The following is a 20,349-nucleotide window of genomic DNA, read 5'->3' as shown; positions in this document are numbered from 1 at the left end:
AAACTTTGTTACCTCACATTCCACATAAACCTGCTGAAAACACTCCATTCTTTAGCCAACTTACCATGTCAGCCTCCTCACAACACCCATGATTACCTTTCCTTTTGGAGGGGAGCCTCCAATGTTAAATGGGGTTATCAAAGAATTTTTTCCCCCCCAAAAGCCCTATAAGCTAATAGTCCATGTAAAATGTGACCCAAAACATGCCTTCAGAGACTCATTAGCTGCTTTCTTGGTACTCATTCGGGTTTCTAGACCTACATAGTGGTTTGTCTCTTCTCCGTGAGAAATGGGCGGTCTTTCTGTGCTGCCCATGTGACTACCAAAGTGAACCTGGAAACTGCAGGCCGGTAAGTCTGACTTCTATTCTAGGTAAAATGTTTGAGGGGTTTCTAAGAGATGCCATCCTGGAGGACCTCAAGGAAAACGTCTGTATAACTCCGTATCAGCATGGGTTACAGAGAGATTGCTCCTGTCACACCAACCTGATCAGCTTCTACAAGGAGGCAAGTTCCAGACTGGATTGTAGAGAGTTGTTTGAGCTTATGTATCGGGACTTTTCCAAGGGTTTGATACTGTGCTGCATAAAAGGTTGGTATATAAAATGAGAATGCTTGGTCTGGGGGAGAATGGCGACATGTATTTCCTTCTGCACATGGGCAGAGGAAATACATGTCACCATTACACACTATATGGGAAACCACTGGGGGACACTGACATGGAGAAGGACTTTGGGGCTTGTTTAAGTTAACTGTAAGCTTAACTGGAGCAACCAGTGTCAGGCAGCTGCTGCCAAGGAAGGTAGGATCCTGGAGTGCATCGGAAGTGGTCTAGGGGCGCATGATAAGAACATTGTTCTCCCTCTTTACAAGTCACTGGTCAGACCACACATGGAATATTGCGGACAGTTTTGGGCACCGGTACTCAAGGAGGACATATCAGAGCTTGAGCGGGTACAAAGGGGGCAACTAAAGTAATAAATGGAATGGCGGACTAAAAAAAAAGGTGGCTGAGGGGCGACATAGTAACTATATATAATATATCAGGGGACAATACAGAGATCTCTCCCATCATCTAGTTATCCCCCGGACTGTAGCAAGGAGAGGGGGGGGGGGGGCTCTGAACGGTGAGCACCTACTACAGACTCAGAAGCACACTTAATAGTATAAGCAGCTGCAGTCCTGGCAGTGGTACACAAATTAGGTATGTCGGGAAGCATGGCCCATGACCGGGTGGAGGCTATGCAACAGGAGACTCCTGACAAACCTGGCAGGCAGAGGGGCAGAATAGAGGTAATACTGGGTCAGGGCTCTGTTCTGTGGCTGCGTGGGGAGTGGGCACAACTTCTCAAGATGCAGAATCAGAGGCGAGGAGCTGCTGGTTTGCCTATCCTGTGCTGAGACGCAAGTTAAAAGTTAAAAAGGGAGCCACAGCACATGCCCTATATAACAGGATGGATCTATTGCACATGTGCCCGTCAGAGCCGCCTTGCATTATTAGGAAGCAGCAGTGAAGTTTTCATTGTGCATGCCTGTCCTGTACCATATCCATCCATCTCATAGACCCTTCATTTTTTCACAAAACTACTGATCTTGTTCTAAATATGTAAAGGGCTTGTTCTACTTCTAGCCGTTTTGCGCCAGGAAGCAAACTGTTTTATACATTGTGCAGTGGCCCAGGTTGGTACTGCAGGCTGAGTCCTATTGAAGTGAATGGTACTTAGCCTGCAGTACCAACTCGGGCCACTGCACAATATACGGAGCTGTCTGCTTCCTGTAGCAAAACAGCTAAAATCAGAAAAATTTCTTTAGTAAAAAATTTGCCCACTACATGACTATATATTATGTGCGGAGAAAAATACGCAGGTTGCAAAAATTATTGTAAGTTCATCATTCTCGCTCTTCAAAGCATTATCAATCTACTCCTGATATTACAAGCTCCTTATGAACCTGCTTGTAGTTCTTCCAACCTACAGGTCCACTATTTATCTACATCAGACAATGATTAATAGCTTTACGAAGCCCTGCAGATCCTTCGTCAGTCAAGCTTAAGACATCACCCAACCAATTTTGAACACTTCGCAAGAGCAGCGCAGCCTCTCTGTCCCGCACATGTGCATTAACGCTTGCCAACACGTACTTTGCTGCTGCAAAGTCCCACAGTGGCAGATGATTGATTCTAGACGCATTACCCATACCTTGCTGCTCTTGGAAACATCCATATTCTTTTCCTCCACCTTCCTTTGTTTGGGAGTAGGAAGTTCTTTATGACTTTTGCTGCTGCTAGTGGTGGACTGCTGGCTACAAGTGCTACTCTCGCTGGGGCGCCTCTTCTGTGCCGCTTTCTCAGGTTTCTTATGTGCGTGATGTTTGGGAGAGGAGGCTTTCTGCTGCTGATGTTCCTTACGGATGTCCTCAGAAGAGGTTTTAGGCACCCTGTGGAAATAATGGCTATCAGAAATGAGTAAGTTTTTTTTTTTCCCATCTTACCAAGAAACTTTTGGACTTCCAGTTTACCCTTAAGCATTTCTATAGTCCGAGTTACTAGCACCTTTTGAAAGGTCATTTTTGTGGTTCATGCCAAGCAAAAATAACCCATATGTGTTATGCCATAAATGTCATCAAGAGATACTTAAAAAATGTACTCCATTCTGTATGAGAACAAAGGGCGTCATACTCGGCTCACCTGGTCCCCAGTCCCTGACTACACGCTTCTTCCAGCTCCCGCAGTGATGCCCCATCACAGGGACTTGTGACGGCTGCACCAATTACTGACGGTATGTAACTCAGGATCACCCAGTGATTGGCGACAGCGGTCACATCACCCTGTGCAGAGAAGCCATTGCTGGAGCCAGAAGGAGAGCAGTGGAGGACTGGGCATGTTGGATTGGGAGCTGCAGGGGACCAAGTAAGGCGAGTGACTTGTGCTTCTGCAGCGCCTGCGGACTGCACAGTCCTCCTATTGTGCAATGTCCACACCATCTACCAAGTAAATATATACAGGTAAATAGAAAGGTAGACCTACAAATCTTTCCTTTTTATGATTAAATTCTTATTATCCACTTTTGTTTTGGCTTTTAAAAACTCTGCCAAAAACGGCTCTATGCAAAAGACACATTCCTTCCTTTTATGATCGAGTCCTGGCATTGGTTACAAAAAGGCATCCAAAGCTTTGTAACTAAAAGCCCAGCAGTTGGCATGAAAATGGGAAGTCTTAAAGGGGTTGTCCCGCGGCGAAATGCAATTTTTTTTTTTCAACCTACCCCCGCATTCTGCCCAGTTAAAATCAATACCGTTTGTAATTAAAAAAAACAAAAACGCTTACCTCCTTCCCAGTTCGCGCAGCATCTTCTTTTCTTTTAAAGATGGCCGCCGGTCCTTTCCCAATGTTGCACCGCGGTTTTCTCCCATGGTGCACCGCGGGTCTTCTCCCATGGTGCACCATGGGCTCTGTGCTTTCAATTGCTGATTCCAGCCTCCTGATTGGCTGGAATTGGCACATGTGATGGGGCTGAGCTAAGCAATGACGTGTAGAAGGGGGCGGAGCCAGAACGCAGCTCGTGCCCGGACCGTCCAGAAGGGAAAAGACCCTTCTGCGCAAGCGCGTCTAATCGGGCGATTAGACGCTGAAATTAGACGGAGCCATGGAGACGGGGACGCCAGCAACGGAACAGGTAAGTGAATAACTTCTGTATGGCTCATAATTAATGCACGATGTACATTACAAAGTGCATTAATATGGCCATACAGAAGTGTATACCCCCACTTGCTTTCGCAGGACAACCCCTTTAAGTAAGTTTCACAAGACGTCTCTATAGGTAGTGCTTTCAAGAGAACCATCTCAGATGATCCCACTCAGCTTTTGTGGACATCTAGACCTGCGTGCCCAGTGCTGCAATTTGTGGGGTTTTTTTACAAAAAGTTACAAAATAAGACCTACTATGTTATTTATTTTGATGCAGTAGAGTAAGACCTTATAGTACCAAACTCACTTTTTCGTGGATGATTCTTTGTGGGCGGTGGAAGGCTTAGTATCATTTAGCTTCAACTTTTTGTGTGTTCCACCATTCTTCTCACCATCTTCCACCTAAAAATACAAAAAAAAAATTGTTTTATTTTTTACTGTGTTAAATACTACAAAAAACAAAAAAAAACAAAAAACAAAACACTGTATATTCAAGATTACATGACATTTTATTTTAGGCTGGCTGTCCACTGGCAATTTGCCGTAGTGTGATCCGCAGTGATAAATAATAGAACAGCGCACGCATGACACGCTTTCCATAGGTGAACCAAGGAAAGCGCAGCCCAATGTACATGAGCAGAAAATTGCAGCATGCCGCGATTCAGCTATCATTAAGATAAGTTCATCGTGGTGACATTAGTGCTTCCCCACGGCGGAATAGCGCTCGCGATCTTCAGTCCAGCCCGTGGACATTAGCCTGACTCTATATGATGGAAGGAAGGAGGAAATTTCCTATCCAGGATTTATAAGCGGTGTAAGTTCACCCAGATAACCAAATCTTGACAAAGCTTAAAGAGCAACAATTTATAGCACGAGGTTAAACCACACCAAACATGTCAGGTGTCTTTATAATAGGCCATCATGTGTATGTACATGAGCAAGAACACCATTTCTGGCCATTATATAAAATGTACCTTATTTTTTAATCACCAGTTTTCCCTTCTGCAGGCTCTTTAATTCTCATTCTTCCCTAGGCTTGGGAGTAGACAATGGCCATTATGGCTCTGATGTCTGCTTACACAGCATGTAGGAGAGCATCTGTTCTCTCTATAGCACACCCTCACAAGTAACATCATCATGGAGGACATAATACAGCAGTACTGAGCAGTGTAGGTGTGATATCAGTAGCTGAAAGACAGTGCAGTTTCTTCTTCCTACATGCAAGCGTAGTCACACGCCATACAATGCAGGGCTGTGGCGCCCGTAAGCCAAGCCTCAGACTTCAACTTTCTCAGACTCCAACTGACTCATGTATTCTAAGGGATACATTTGCTGTATTAAAATGGTTTTAATCATCATTCTAGTTATCAAGGTCTTTGATAAACAGAGGCTCTGATAAATAGATTCTATACATTTTATAGGACATTTCAAAACTTTCCTAGATTCCTAGGAATACTGTATTGCATTGATGGCGCATATTTTTTTTTTTAGAAGCTGAACTCAAAAACTGTACATTTCTACTATATATATTTTTGTACCAACGGACTCCGATATGATTGATTGATGCCCCTTGCCATGCTGTACAATCACCTCCTATTTTGCAGAGACTCCCAACCAAGCTAGAAACCAGCACAGACAATAGTCCTACGCCGTCCATTAATGTGTAAATATTACAAAATGTACAAAAACTTTTACAAAAACATTCAAATAAATGACAAAAGTGAAACATTTTAGTCCCCCAGTTCACCGACGGGTAAATAGAGATGCTGTTTAACGATACGATAATCTAAGGCCGGTTTGTACACTGGCGGATTTGAATCGCGGAATCCGTGATAGTCACCTGCATGGACGATCCGTGGTATTCGGCGCACACTGAAGGAATAGAACAGTCGCATATTGGCTGACAGGAGCGGCGAGGATAGCGATTTTCACAAGCGGAAATAAAATCGCAACTAGTTCTATTTTTCTGCACGCTCCGCTCGGACGGCTTCCATTGTAGTCAATGGAAGCTTTCAGACTTGCGTCCCATCCGTAACTGACATTGCGGATAGGCAGTGGGTACCCGCGTCATTGCCTAGCAACAGCGAGGGAAAATATTTAAAAAATAAATAAAAAACCTGTATGGCGAACTGCCAGAGTCATCCATAATACTGAAAAAAGCAGGTACGCAGCGGTTAGGGCCGGATTCCGCTGCAGGCTCCCGCATGCAGAATCCAAACCGCTCGTGTGCAGCCAGCATATCATCATAAATGTGTCGCATGTATAAAAAGGCATCGGTGAGAATCCCAAATATTTGTTAGAATAAAATACACAAAAGTATAAAAGCTCCCTTATATAGTAATTAGTCCACAGCTGGTGTCCCGCTGAGAGCTGCCAGCGGGATATCAGCTGAAAACATACTGTCAGCACCGCCTGCTGAGAAAATCAGTGTGCGGCGTTAAGAGGCATCGTTTATTTCTAGCTTGCTAGAAGTCACCGATGAACGAATAGTGCATGACGGCGGCGTGTTTAGATGCAATGACTATCGCTCAAAAGACGGCTTTTAAATGAATTTTGAGCAATAGTAGTTGTCTAAATGGGCCGTTACTTTAACCCTTTCCAATCCACTGTCTGACGTCTAAAGACATTATGATTTAAGGTTGTACAGCTCCGATGTTGGAAGACGTCCGTCGGGGTCCTCTTACTGTATATTGCCAGCCTCTCTGCTGCCAGAGCCTATCCACCGTGTCACCTCATGCAGTACTGGCTTTAGCCACCATATAGCGCTGTTGTATAACGGCAGAAAAAGAGTGAGCCCCCTAGGAAAACCAGGATACAAATTGGATTGGAAAGGGTTAAAGGGTCATTCACGCAGGACGATTATAGTTCAGAATTGTTCAAATTCGTTTGAACGAGTGATTAAGGTCACCGCTAACTTCTTCGCACAGGCAATTGCATCGTTGGCTCCTTCAAACGAGAGTTGAGTCCCTGTATAAGCGAGTACAGGGACTGACCGATTGCTGTTTAAGTCGAACACACCAACGACGATTAATTATTGCAGAAACTGAACGAATGAGTAGCAGGCCATTCCTTTGAATGATTTTTTTTTTAATTAAACCGTTTCGCCTAAACGCGGCCGTAATCTGTTCTACAAAGCAGTAACAGGGTCCCTCTTCACTACTATGACCTTTCATATATAACCTCAACCGAAATGAGGTAAAAGTCAAAAAAAGTCACAAAAGCAAGAACCAACAAGTAGCCATGTGGTCCACATCGCATATAAACTTACAGTTGAGTGAAGATCATCATCACCGCTGATCACAAGTTACTGGGATTGAAACTTCCTCCCATACTTACCAGATAAAACAAACTTTGCCCGAGTGCTTATGTTTAAATGACTGCATGAGCCCTGATGTCGCCACTAAGGTCGTCAGCTGTCGTGAAGAGCATTTAGACTGAAAGACTTCTCGTTGGACAGCTTTTCATTCTCACACATGCCATGTGCACAAAACGCATCCATTTCAGGCAAGCCAGATAGACGGGCCAACAGTCTAAACCAGGGTTTCTCAACTCTAGTCCTCAAGGATCCCCCAACAGGTCATTTCCAAGATATCCTATAGTAAACACCACCTGGGGCAATGTCTGAGGCACTGATGATAATTACATCCCCTGTACAATACTGAGGAAATCCTGAGAACATGACCTGTTGGGGTCCCTGAGGACTGGAGTTGAGGAACACTGGCCTAAACAACTGTACAGGCGCCGATGTCACCACTAAGGTCGTTAGCGCTCGTGCAGAGTGTGGAGACAGACTTCACACTGGATTGTGGGCTTCTCACTTAAGTAGACAGTGTGCGTACGTGACAGCATTACCTTTCTCTTTGCATGCTCTTTGCTGTTTTTGTGGGTCTTCTCAGGCCTGTCCTTGTGGTGAGCATTGTGGCCGCTCACCTTCTTACTCTTCGACTCGCTTATTTTCCCAGATGCTCGTGGGATTCTAGAAAGTAGAGCCAATTCTATTTTGACGAGAAGAGCTACAGGTTTCTGGCCGCTCTTCACCGGTGGCACTAATCTGTTCTCCCCTATGGGCAATAACACTTTGTCCCGGTGACAGTTCTCACGCACAACAACGGCGGGATGAGAGGCGTTAGTCCTGTGGTTGGTTTTGCTTTCGATGTGCACCTTTGGACTAGGAAGGGATTGTAGGTGGGATGGGGCACTCGGACGCTTGCCCGATTGAGTACTCGGACACTTTTTGGTGCTACTACTGTGGTGAGAGCTCCTGTGCTTTTTTTCATTCGAATGTGCAACGCCTGCATTTGGTTCCTTGTAGTCATGAGATTTGGTTTTGATTTTCGTTTTCACAGTTGGTTTTTCTTTGGAGGGTTGGTCTCTTGGCCTGTATGGGGCAGGTTCACTTTCCACTGTTAGACCACCCTTTGGCTCCTCTCGAAAGGAGGCCTTCACAGGCTTTCTGGGATGTTTTACACCAACAGTCTGCCTGGGAGTAACAGTTTCATTGGCTATAGGGGAATCTGGGAAGGTGGGTTTGTTCGGGATGTCTTCCTGAGAGGTCCAAAGAGCAGTTTTGTGTTGAGGCTCAGCCTTTGGAGAGTCAAGGGGAAGAGGTGAAAGACATTCATGTTCTTTACTCTCCCAATGGCTTTCTTGTTCATTATCTGCAATGTTATTATGGTTCTCAGCTAGAGGTGCAGGTTTGACCAGAAAGTTCCCCAGCTGCCAAATGCCAGTAGACGAAGTGTCGTGCTGTAACAGAAAAAGAGCAGAAATAATTAAGAAATTAGTGTCACATTCAAAATAAAAGGGGTCTGCAGCAATAAAAGGCATAACTGAATTCTATGGGTCAGAGAATTACTTAGATACCAAATTTATATAGTTTTTGTTGTACTAGTTTTAAAATATAAAAATAGCTTTGGAAAAAAAACTGAAAAATAAGTTATGGCTGCAGAAAATTTTAGTCGACATGGTTGTGCAGGGGCTCGTTTTATGCGTTTCTATTGGTACCATTTTGGAGTTCATATGACTTTTTGATCGCTTTTTATTCCATCTTTTCCTTGGAGATGGGGTGACTAAAAAAGTGCAAGTCTAGCTTTTTTTTTTTTTTTTTCTGAGGATGCATTACTTTGATAGGTGTGACTTTTGTAGACGTAATGATACCAAATATGTTGTTTTTGAGGGTTTTTTTATTATAAAAATATAGCAAAAGTTTTTTCTTTTTAATTATTAAGTGGTGTTTTTTTTAAATAGAACTTTAAAAACAGATTTTTAAAAGTTTTTTTTTTTGTCCCCATAGGGAACAAGAACACACGGGATGCTTTGATTGCTCCCACAGTATGACTTAATACAATAGTATTACATTACACCGCGATCTGACAATCTTTCAGAAGGCACCCAGCTGCTATGTCAACGGCACTCAGCAATCTCACTGCGGTGAGGGGGGCCGTTTGGAACATTTAAAGGGTTAACGGCAGCGATCAGTGGTGGTGCCGATTGGAGCCACTGCAGGCAGATGTCAACTGTATGAGAGAGCCGACACCTGCATTGTATGGAGCGGGATGGACCCCCCCTTCCCCGATCCCACTCCATACAAACCTGAACCTCTATGATGTAACTGTATGTCACTGAGTGTTAAGGGGTTAAAGAGAATATCAAACTGAATTGGAAAATAGCTTCATCTTAAAAGTAAATCAGAAGTTAGAATAGTAGCAAAATACAGGTTGTATATGTCCAGAGAGATCTTCATTATAGTAGCGGATTCCTGATAGACAAGTCATATAGGTAACAAGCCTTTTAAATAGGGGGCTGTCTTCGTCAAACAACCCGTTTAAAGAGAAGAACATTAGAAGAAACATGTAAAGTCTTACCACTGGACTAGGAGACCTCCTTGCTGGCGGCACCTCACTGTCACTTGAACCGCTCTCACTTTCGGAGTCTGAAGAGCTGTCCGTCTCACTTCCTTCGGTTTCCATGCTGCTGGAATGTGCTGAGGCCACGCTGTCCACATGAGATTGTACAACACTGAACAAATTGTAAGATTAAGAGATTATTGGCCAACGTGCCCATTATGGTATATAGAATCTGTACTGAAAAGTGTTTCTGCTCAAACACAATAAGCCATGTCATACTTACTAAAGGCCCAATTACGAGCAAGGATAATTTTTCAAACGATTGAAAGACTGACAGTTTTAGCAATTTGCATAAAGTGTTAATGACCGTTAACACTTTATCACCATCATTTGCATGTACAAGGGCCTCCTGGAGCTGTTTGCAGAGCCCAGCGTGTGACTAATCACACGTCCAGCTGTGCACACAGCTGCATTGCTCTCCTCTGGGCTGCCAGCAGAATACAATGCAGCCTTATTGAAAGACACCATCTCTGCAGCTGAACAATGAATTTTAAGCTCACCTTAAAATCTTTGTTCAGCCGAAAAGTGCACGATGGCAGTGGTTACACGCAACGATTATCGCCAATTTTGAGTGATAATCGTTGCATGTAAATGGGCCTAAACGGGGGCCTAAATGAGAGAAACTACTGGTATATGCATGTGCAAGTGTATAAATGTATGGTGTAGTACCTTGATGGCGCAGAAGAAAGTGGTTTTTCAGCGATCTGTAAGAAAAAAAAAGGGCTTGATCAAATTTTATCATACAGGCATAATTAAAGGGAGTTTTCTGGTACTTGGAAATAAAAAAAAGACTCTACACAGTGTACAAGACGGCTCTGGAGACTTCTGTCAGAGTCCTTCTAACACAGGACTGTAGAGTGCTTCAGAGCCCAACAGTTGTCCCAGCAGTGATCGCTCCTGTGCTTTCACACAGATCTGATCCCTCAGTAAAGGAAGGTGGAGCGGGTCGGAGAATGTTCCAGCCCCCCCATCTCCATACACAGTAAACAGGCCATCATTCATAGATGAACTGCCTGTTTACATGGGACGAGCCTCTGATTTTTTTTTTCTTATGGCTGCTCGATCTGCGTGAACCAGTTATCGTTAGTAGACATGTTTACTGAATTACTGTTGATTCTCGTTCAGATTCCCTTGATCCATCGAGAATTAAAACGATTATCGTTCAGTGTAAAGGGGCCTTTAGTAGAAATTGCTCAGCCACAGCGATCGCAGTGGTGAAGCTGGCCGCGAGAGGTCAAAGGGAGCCTACAGTGATGGCAGTGGGCGATCAACATGTATGTGTAAGGGCAGGCAGGGGACTCAATGGGCGCTGCGCTCATAATTGTAGGCGCAGCTCCCATTGATTGCAATTACGAGCACCGGCCATTACAGAGGTCAGAGCAGCGGCGTCCGCTCAGACCCTGGTGTAGCCCGTCACTGACAGCGGCCGCTGCCGGGAACAACCCAATAATCTGTAAAGGCCAGAGTAATCTAAAACTTGTTTCTACAGATGTGCTGACAACTCCTTGAAATTACTAGGGCTGCCATGCATTGACTCGACTGATCGGCTCAAAGTTGGATCAGCACTAGGCAAGTAGACAGCGATGTCGTCGTTCTCCACATCGGGGGACCTAGGACAGCCTTTTCTAATGAAAAAAATGGGGTTTTAAATTTTCTTCATTGTGACTTACCTCCTCTTCCTCATCACTGTCCTCACTGTCGCTGATCTGGAGGTCATCTTCCAACATACTAAATTCAAGAAGATTTGATGTAGATTAGTAAGCCCCTCTAACAAGCATTCTCTTCCATAGGTAGTAGAGAATGGTAGGTTTCAATAGATAGACTGAATGAGGAAGCAGCCTATCCCCTCAAAGCAAAATCTGAAGTTACAGTATTTTTAAACTCCAGGAGTCAGTCTGAAGTTTGAGTTTTGTTTTTTTTTGAGTTCAACAAACAGGTACATCTGACTTTAAGAGATGCTTCCGAATTTCTAGAGTGTACGGTAAGAGCAGCTCTACCACTTCTGGCCATACATAGTCAAAAAGTGGAGAATATTTGAAAAAAATATATATTTTTTTACAGAAAACCATTTATCTTCTACTTGGAAATGGCAACAAACTGCGGTTAACCCTCTATTCCTGTTACAGGTCCGAGTACATTATGACATATCCTATCGCACATGGGCTGACCGTCCGAGCCCTTTACACCTTTAACCCCATTGAATCTTTCTGATATCCGCTAGGGTTTTATGGTGTTAATCTGATTATTTGGATGTTCGTCTGAATCGGCATTAGTCAGGCTAAATTTTTATTTTCAGATTTTACTTCTGTCAGCAACAGCAAAAAAAAAAACAAAAAAAAAAAAACACACCTGTCAGCAGTTTCTAACTATATAAACTTTGGAGACAAGGTGCATTTTCCCTTCTAAGTGCGTTGTATGACGACAACCCCCCTTTTTTTGTTATAATTTAATGACCTTTGAACAAGGCTTAACCTTGGGTCTTAACCTCCGTGACAAAAACAAGGGTCTCCAAAAGCCTTTCTTCGGCATGGAGAGCAGGATGAGCATGTGGCGCCCCCCTACAGGGAGATGAATGGAAGCATCATCCTCAGTCCAGTAAGCTCACTGTTCTCAGCCCCTATATTCGTCCTGCCGGCCAGCCAAGAATAGGATTCCTTCTGTGAACGGTTACAGAGTTTGGATCCCTTCATTAATCTGTGATCTGTATCATTGCTGGGATCAGAAAGGTATTAAAATCATCTCAAGGGATGTTTTTCAACAAATTAAAAATAATCATTTGCATATTAAGTTTTTTTTTTTTATATATATATATTTCTTAAAACCATGAAAACAAACATTTTTGTAGTGCTGTGATGAAGACAACACGGTCGAAGCAACTTACGAAAACAGAAAACAAGTTATGCTGTCTTATAACTACTACTTCTTGTTTTCGGTTTTCATAAGTTCACATTCCGAGTGACACAAAAGGATTTGTCCTGCATCTGTAGAGCCATTTAATCTTCATTGCAGTAGGCAGCGCCCCTCTGGTATAGCACCACCGCTTTACCAACATCTACACATCAGGAGAACTAGCATCACTGTGAAAACATTAACTTACGATGATCCCTTGTGTGGGCTTGGAAAAACTTTTGAAAAGTTGTCATAGTGTCCTGTAAGCAAAAAAAAAAAAAAAAATTTGTAATTTTTTCCTGAAGCAGACCGGACAGACTAGAGGGGAAAAAAAAAAAGCATCAAATCAGCCTAGCTAAAAGGAGCTGGCCCCTAGGCCGGCTGCACAAGAACGGATTTGCATTGTGGAATCCGCAGTAAATACAGTTCGCAAAATGCTATGTAAAAATTGCTTTTCCTACACACTCACGGAAATCAATTGCAGAATCCACGAGCGGAGGGGGAAAAAAACAAAAAATAAAACAGCATGTTTTATGTTTGTGTGGATTCCATGTATATTGTACAGTTTATTAATATCACGTATTAAGACCCCTATAAACTCATATGTACAGCATAAAACTAATAGTTCTCGCTTTATGTGGTCTATAAACATACAAAAAAAAAAATTACAAAAACAGATCGTATCCCTCGGAATTTTTTTTTTTTTTTTTTTTAGTAATCAGAATGAAGCAAACTCGACTAAAGACAATCAAACCTTTGGCTTAAAACCAATAACTAATAATATGCACAATGTGATAGAGAAGATAACATTGAGGTTTCCAGAAAAGACTGATTCATATCAAACTTGAATTACGGAGCAAAAATCTGCATTTCACCAATTATATGGGAAAATGGCCAATTGGTAAAAATTGAACTTTTTACTGGCTAAATAAAAAAAATCTCCGTAGACAACAGCAGGAGAATCCGGACAGAACGAGGCACCGGCGGCCAGGTGAAGGGAAACACAAAAAAACGTACTGCTTTATTAACATACTGATTATTAACTTGGAGTTCCGCAGGTATAAATCTATTCCTCATCCATGGCCATTCATAAACCTCTAAACATAGATTACTCACTTTGATTCACTTTGACAGACGGAACGTACTGACTTTCCTGAGGGGCATCGGAAATGAAAAAAAAAACAAAAACACAGTTGTATTAGTTACGGCACAAGTCAGATCAAGCAAAACACAGCAGGAACTGAAGGCTGAGGCCCGGCTCAAACAAGCGTGTCGATACAGTGTGTTCTAAGTGGTGAATCCACTGTATCAATCTGCCATAGGTGACAATGTGGTCACTCACCCAACTTGTACAAAATACGTGCGCAGGAGGGCAATATAAGATAAAACAATTTTTTTTTTTAAAAATGTCCTATCTTTGCAAGTATTACATGAGCATATATGCCAAGGTAGTACATGGCGATGAGCGTCACGCAGGCAGAACACAATGTGAGAGCCTGGCCTTACACAAACCTCTATAATATGGCTCTGTACAACAAATGAATAAAGCTGTCAAGTTAGGACGGGATCCTCTCATCAGATCTTGAAGACCTTACCCAAGGAGAATCTGATTAGGGCTGAGCATATACCAGAGCAGTAAGGAGATTCATTTTTCCACCCACATCTCACCTCTCCCATTGCCTGGTCCCCCACCGATCTCCACTGCCAACTGCAGCCAACCAGCAAACAACTGTAGGGACATGTGGCCGCTCATGCCAATCATCGGCTCAGTTTGGCTGGCGATTAGCTGCAGTGGTCATATTATTGTATCAGGACATCACTCTGCAGTCGGAACTGAAGGCCAGTGGGAAATAGCCCCCCTCCCTTGTTATCCACCACTCTGGTCCCATTTATAAAGACGTTTCTTCCCCAAATAACCTCATCAACTTAAGCCCCATTTACACACAACAGTGATGGCTCAAAACTCATTCAAAAGATAGGATGAATGACAGTTTTAAGCGATCATTCTGCATAAACTACTAATGGGCATTAATGCCCATTAGTAGCTTCATTTGCGTGCAAATAAGCCTTTCCTGTGCTGTATGCAGATAACAGCAGGTGGACTGTTATCTGCATACAGCTCCATTGTTCTCCAGCAGGACAGCAGCTGAAATGTTATCAGCACTCCCCACCGAGAATTACAGCGTGCCGTCCCTGCTATCAGCTGGCCGTCCGAACAATGGTTTTTATGCTGAACGAAAAATCGTCGTTCGGCAGAAAAGCAAACGATGGTAGCATTTACATGCAATGATTATTGCTCAAAAGACATTGTTTAAAAGAAATTTTGAGTGATAATCGGTATGTGTAAATGGGCCTTTAGTGACTGCCGTGGTAAACATGGCATAGAGTAGTATACTGAATGAATAACTGGCTGCAATTCATCATCATGGCCTCAGGACTGTGAAAAACAAATTTTTTTCAAAAACAAAAATACATATTCAGTACATGGATCGCCAAAAATACATTTTAGAAATGCACTGAACATTGTGCATTCTACCCATTTTCAAAACATATCTAATGCAATAGGAACCCGACAGCTGCATATCTAGCCTTGGCGACTGTGATGGTGTGGGCCATTGTGTTACTGGATAGCATCCGAGTAACTCTGTACAAATTCACGACATCACAATGACCATTCAGCTCAATGTCCGCCTGCCGTCACATTATGCCGTCTCATTTACCCCCCCTCCCCCCTCCCTCGCCCATAATATTGCAGATGGAGAAGTTCAACCAGGATAGTCAGAAAGTGGCAACGATCATTCACAAACTATTTCATGTACATTGGAAACAAAAAACAAAAAAAACTTTTTAAAACAAACCTTATTGGGAAATGCAAATTTGGAGGGCTCAGCAGTGCTTGGTGTATGGATACCTGTTAATGGTGGAGGCCATGAATGGGTCATCTCCTAATGGACATAAAATGTTGAGAGCCACGTAAAGTTCATTCTTTCACTCCCAACCAGACGACATTAACATAGGAGCCATTGTCATAATGTCATAACATAGCAACACAGTATCTTAGGCCGAAAAAAGAAAAAAAAAAAAGGTTTCTTCTGTCCCAAAACCGGGCAGCTGGGTGGACCCCATTACAGTCAATGGGGGTGCCCGGTGCACAGACGTAACCGTTCATTGGGATTCCCCTTTCTTGTTCACCGGGCAAAGCAAGAAAGCGGAATTCCCAGTAAAAGTATGACGCCATAACTAATACATTGCAGTATATCCACATACACAGTCACATACAGCCTCTTATAGCCTCTGTTCACTTTCTGTATATTCTTAGAGCTTTCCCTACTAGATCCAGCTTGAGAACACGGCTTGATGATGGGCACAGGGACCGCATTAACATGACAATCGAGTATTGTACAAACCTTCAAAATGTCTTCAACACAATGGGCTTCATTAGTGAAGGTCTGAAATAGAACAAGGGAGGGAAAAAAAAAAAGAATTAGAACAGATTTGGATAATGGGAGACTACTATCTACATTGAAAGACGTTAGACCTAGAACTGGTTATTAAAAAAAAAAAAACAAAAAAAAAAAAAACTTTCAAAAACAAAAAGTTAGAACCAAATGAGCAGCGATCTGTTCCAGGCCGCGCTCCGTACAGAGGTGGGTGATGTGAAAGGGGACATCTGCACTGGGACATTCCCTGCGGTAATTCTGACTCCAAAAGTGCTGCTTGAGGCAATGTACCAAGTAGCTCGGGCCGCAGTATAAAGAAAGCGGTATTACACAGCCCGGCGAGGTCAAAGGGCAAGCTATGTACCGCATCACAGCATAAAACTACTACATGACTCAAAAGGTAAGGAGATGGGAGGAAAACGTGCCAGAAGCGTGCACAAAGCAGACGGCCAGCACTCGCCGGCACTACATGCAAACGGACTCCTGCGCATGTACAGCGTGTAATATAGAGAACAATAGGGCTGTACGTACGCAGTAAATAGGACATCCTGCGCTCCTTGCTACAAGCAGTTAGCCTGGGTCAAGGAAAATCAATGTACTTTCATGGACTTCATTCACTACGTTCATCAAGCGGTGAAATTACGGAACGCTGATACAGAAACACAGTATCCATGACCAGCGCTAACAGCAGTAATATAGGGTCCCCTCTTGTGGTAGAAGGTTTTTAATCAAGCCATGTGAAGCTATAGTACCCTGTATTATAAATACCCTCACACAATTCTTTAAGCATTAATATGGGGGTGGGGGAGGAGCTCCCTATACATGAGTGTTATCGTCACATCCGTACTATTATTTATCCATCGTAGTAAACAGTCAAAAACAGCCGTTCTGTTCCCCTCTTCCCCCAAAACAGGGTTGAAAATCCAGAAGTGGAACATACCGCAAACCGTACCAATAAAAGTTATGATTTGTCCCACAAAAACAAGCCCATATACAGCGCTGTCAACGGAAAAATAAGGACAGTCTGGGGATGTGGAGAAGTTTACTTTAACGTGGAAATGGAGTAACACAAATTTGTAAAGGTGTCAACGCCGTAAACATGGATCCCAGTAGTTCCCCCCCCCCCCCCCCCCAAAAAAAAAAGTTGCTCCATACATTTACCCCAAGTTAGTCCCTATACAATCTAGAACTTGTCTTCTGAATTACAAGGTCTTACACCGCTAAAATGACTTCTAAATTAATTAAGCTTATGACTGCCAGAAATGGGGGTGAGGGGGGGGGGGGGTCCTAAAGGGGTTTTCGATTTAAAATATTACTTTGCAAAACAACGGTCCATGCTGAAAAATAAATAAAACTATAGCCTATACTCGCCTGTCCTGGAGCCGCGCAGCTCTGGCGCTCACATAGTGTATATCCTGCGGCAGGCGGGACACTACAGGCTGCTGCAGCCAATCACAGTGCAACACTTGAGCATTCAAAACATACAATCAAGGTGACCTTTCTGGAAAGGTTTTTCCAAATTTGATGTGAAGGCCTCACTCAGTTAATTGCATGTAACACGCGGTGCTAAATCTCCATGGACTGGCATTAGGCCATTCAGTTCCGCACGAGGAAAGAGAAAAATGCAATACGCAGTGAATAGAAGCCATTGATTTTAATGAGTTTGTTCGCAATGGTGTATTGTGCATGTGCGATCCCACCGCGCAAACAAGCTCAGCATCCTCCATTTTGTTGCCCACCAAAGGCCCTCATAGTAGTCAATGGGGTGGGGCAAACGCACACGCAATACACAAAGATGCGCGAGACGCTGCGTAATTCCACTGGCGTAAGAACACATGGAACTCGAACTAAATAGCCATTTAACCCCTTGAGTGGCACGCCAGGAAATTTTCCGGGACGAGCTCCACTGCTCATAGCAACATAGCCCGGAAGATTTCCGGGCTATGTATCACTATGGGAGCTGCAGAGCACAATGCCACAAGCGGTGACAGTGTGCTCTGCCTGCACAGACCCACACAGAACAAAGCAAGGGCTTTGAAAAACCAGCAGAAGATATTGCCGATCTGCCGGCAATGTCCTGCTTTGTTTACAGGTTGCCATAGAGACCATCGGCTTGTCAGAAGCAAGCCAATGGTCTCTGTGGCAGGGAGAGCTGGTGCTTGGCTATCAGAGGACAGCTAGGTACCAGCTCTTACAGCAGAGATCAGAGAAAACCTCCGATCTCTGCTGTGTTAACCCTTTACATGCTGCAGTCTATGTGACTGCAGCATGTAAAGGGCTGTCAGTGCAGCATGTAAAGGGCTGTCACCATCGGACCCCCGGAATGTGATCAGGGGGTTCTGATGGGTCCCTGTGGAAGTCCCCTAAAGGGACAAAAAAAAAAAAAATGTAAAAAAAAAAAAAAAACAAAAGGTAAAAAATTATAAAAAAAAATAAAACACTTGTCTCCCTTTACTTTGTAAAAAATCAAAAGTACAATCACACATGTGGTATCCGTGTGCGTCGTAATGACCCAGCGAAGGAAGTTAATACATTATTTAACCCCTTAATGACATGGCCCCTTTTTTTCTTTTTCCCCCATTTCTTTTTTTCCTCCCCCCTGTTTAACAAAAATCACAACTTGTCCCGCAAAAAACAAGCCCTTATATGGCCATGTCAATGGAAAAATGAAAAAGTTATGGCTCTTGAGACGCAACTGCAAAACTAGTTGAAATTCAATGATTAGACCATTTTAAAAAATCTGCCCTGGTGGGCACGACAGGGTGGTAGGAAACCCGCCACTCAAGGGGTTAAACTGGAGTGAGTTTGTCTGCCACATAGAAAGAGTACAGAATGCCAACACATCACCTCGTCTACAGCGCAAATATGTTGCACTGACGCATTCGCAATTGCACATTCGTCTAAAAGTAATAGTGCTACTGTATGACTAGCACCACCGCTCATCAAGATTACTTATTCCCATGAGCGACCCTCTTCCCTCGCAGCGATGCTGCAAAGATAACAATTGTAGCATGTTCTATCTTTCGGCGTTCCCTTAGAATGCCTCACCCATTGTTTGCAATGGGAGCTTAAAAGCCATTGCTGGCGCTCATACAGTGTGCGGTGCGACGGGATGCACTGAAATCAATGCGAAAACTCCTGAAACGCACGTCTGAGAATCGCAACTTCACAGAAGTGATGTGAGGCCATGTGCCTGCGGCCAGAGGACGGCTTCATGCCACTGGATTCCTATTGTGGAATCTGCAGCAAATCGCGTGCATTGAGAGACATGCACTTCTGCTTTTTCCTTCATAATCGCGGAAATAAGTTGCGTTATCCGCAAACAGAGGGGAAAAAAAAATAAATAAAAATCGCAGCATGCTCTATTTTGTTGCAGACTCAGCACCAACGGCCTCCAGTGAAGTCAGAGGAGTCCGCCCGACCCGCAGCCCATCTGCAACTAACGTTGCGTATGGGCCGCAAGTAACGGGGTTATTGCCTAGCGACAGTGTGGGATAGATATATTATATATAGTCTTGCATGTGGAATCTGACCCGTGTGCAACCGGCCCGATCTCCCTCCCCACGACGGGCACAAGCAGTCACTCTCCTGTATATGTATAGTTCAGTGTCCGCTGGTGCCTTGGGTGGGTCTCCGCAGTGCCAGGTAAGTGCACCGTGCAGTAGGCCGTTTACCTGACAATTCTGCGCTGGCCGTACAGATAGTTCCAAGTTGATGTTTTCATCTTGAACCACGAGGGGATATAGCGAACATCTGCAGATAATTGCGCGTAATTACTGATAGTTTACTTCACTTTCTCCTCCAATCCAGCAGATGTTAAAGGGAGAAGACCCGATGCTGAAGACCCCGGGAGGTACAAGGCTGCTTAATAACGGGCACTTCATGTTAGGAGGAAGAGGGCCATCTTCCCCATTTTGCCTTCTTTGTAACCTTCCATTAAGGCCCTTGTGTTTCCCATTCACTTCATCCCTCCGACTACAATCTGTACGGCCATTGTTCATCAGCGCATCCGTGACCACAAACATGCAGACCTACCGAAAGGAGTCGTCCCATAACTAAACGGTAGTTTACTCTATTGGGGTACGTTTACCCAGTAGGCTGGCAGGCGTATAAGCGGCTTTTACGCAGAGCGATAGTCTGTTAGATAATGGAGCGGCCGGAGATCTCTTCCATTCGCCTCCATTCACAGTCAACAGGAGTCATTCAGAGACGGCGCACCTCCTGTTCACGCTGAGCAGGAAGCCGCTGGGTAGTCTCCCCGTTTCACTGCTCGCTCGGGCTGTGTGCACACGGGTCGACACTTGCCCGTAATCACTTGTTTCAGCGATTTGGGTAACTAGCAGCCCTTGTAAAAAGTATCTAAAGACACAAAAGGAAGCTAACTTCTACACAAAGGATCAGTTTTTTCACACTGGTTATGGTGCCCCCTG

At 43.8% G+C, this 20,349-nt stretch overlaps 1 protein-coding gene across 1 annotated transcript in view; it reads right to left on the bottom strand.

Moving 5' to 3' along the window:
- AFF1 (ALF transcription elongation factor 1) overlaps positions 1-20,349 on the bottom strand; it is an 80,158-nt gene that overhangs the window by 15,023 nt on the left and 44,786 nt on the right. Inside the window, exons 4-13 of the mRNA XM_066574374.1 lie at positions 15,887-15,928; positions 15,338-15,424; positions 13,596-13,632; positions 12,688-12,739; positions 11,261-11,318; positions 10,260-10,294; positions 9,549-9,702; positions 7,537-8,430; positions 3,992-4,086; positions 2,198-2,435 (exon numbers count right to left, since the gene is read on the bottom strand). Of these exons, the coding sequence (XP_066430471.1) occupies positions 2,198-2,435; positions 3,992-4,086; positions 7,537-8,430; positions 9,549-9,702; positions 10,260-10,294; positions 11,261-11,318; positions 12,688-12,739; positions 13,596-13,632; positions 15,338-15,424; positions 15,887-15,928 (1,692 nt within the window). The remainder of the gene's footprint in view (positions 1-2,197; positions 2,436-3,991; positions 4,087-7,536; positions 8,431-9,548; positions 9,703-10,259; positions 10,295-11,260; positions 11,319-12,687; positions 12,740-13,595; positions 13,633-15,337; positions 15,425-15,886; positions 15,929-20,349) is intronic.

This window comes from Eleutherodactylus coqui, chromosome 7 (genome assembly GCF_035609145.1).
Source record: "Eleutherodactylus coqui strain aEleCoq1 chromosome 7, aEleCoq1.hap1, whole genome shotgun sequence".
NCBI classification, from domain to species: Eukaryota; Metazoa; Chordata; class Amphibia; order Anura; family Eleutherodactylidae; genus Eleutherodactylus; species Eleutherodactylus coqui.
The sequence above is the reverse complement of the archived record's forward strand: the minus strand, read 5'-3'. Positions and strand labels throughout refer to the sequence as shown.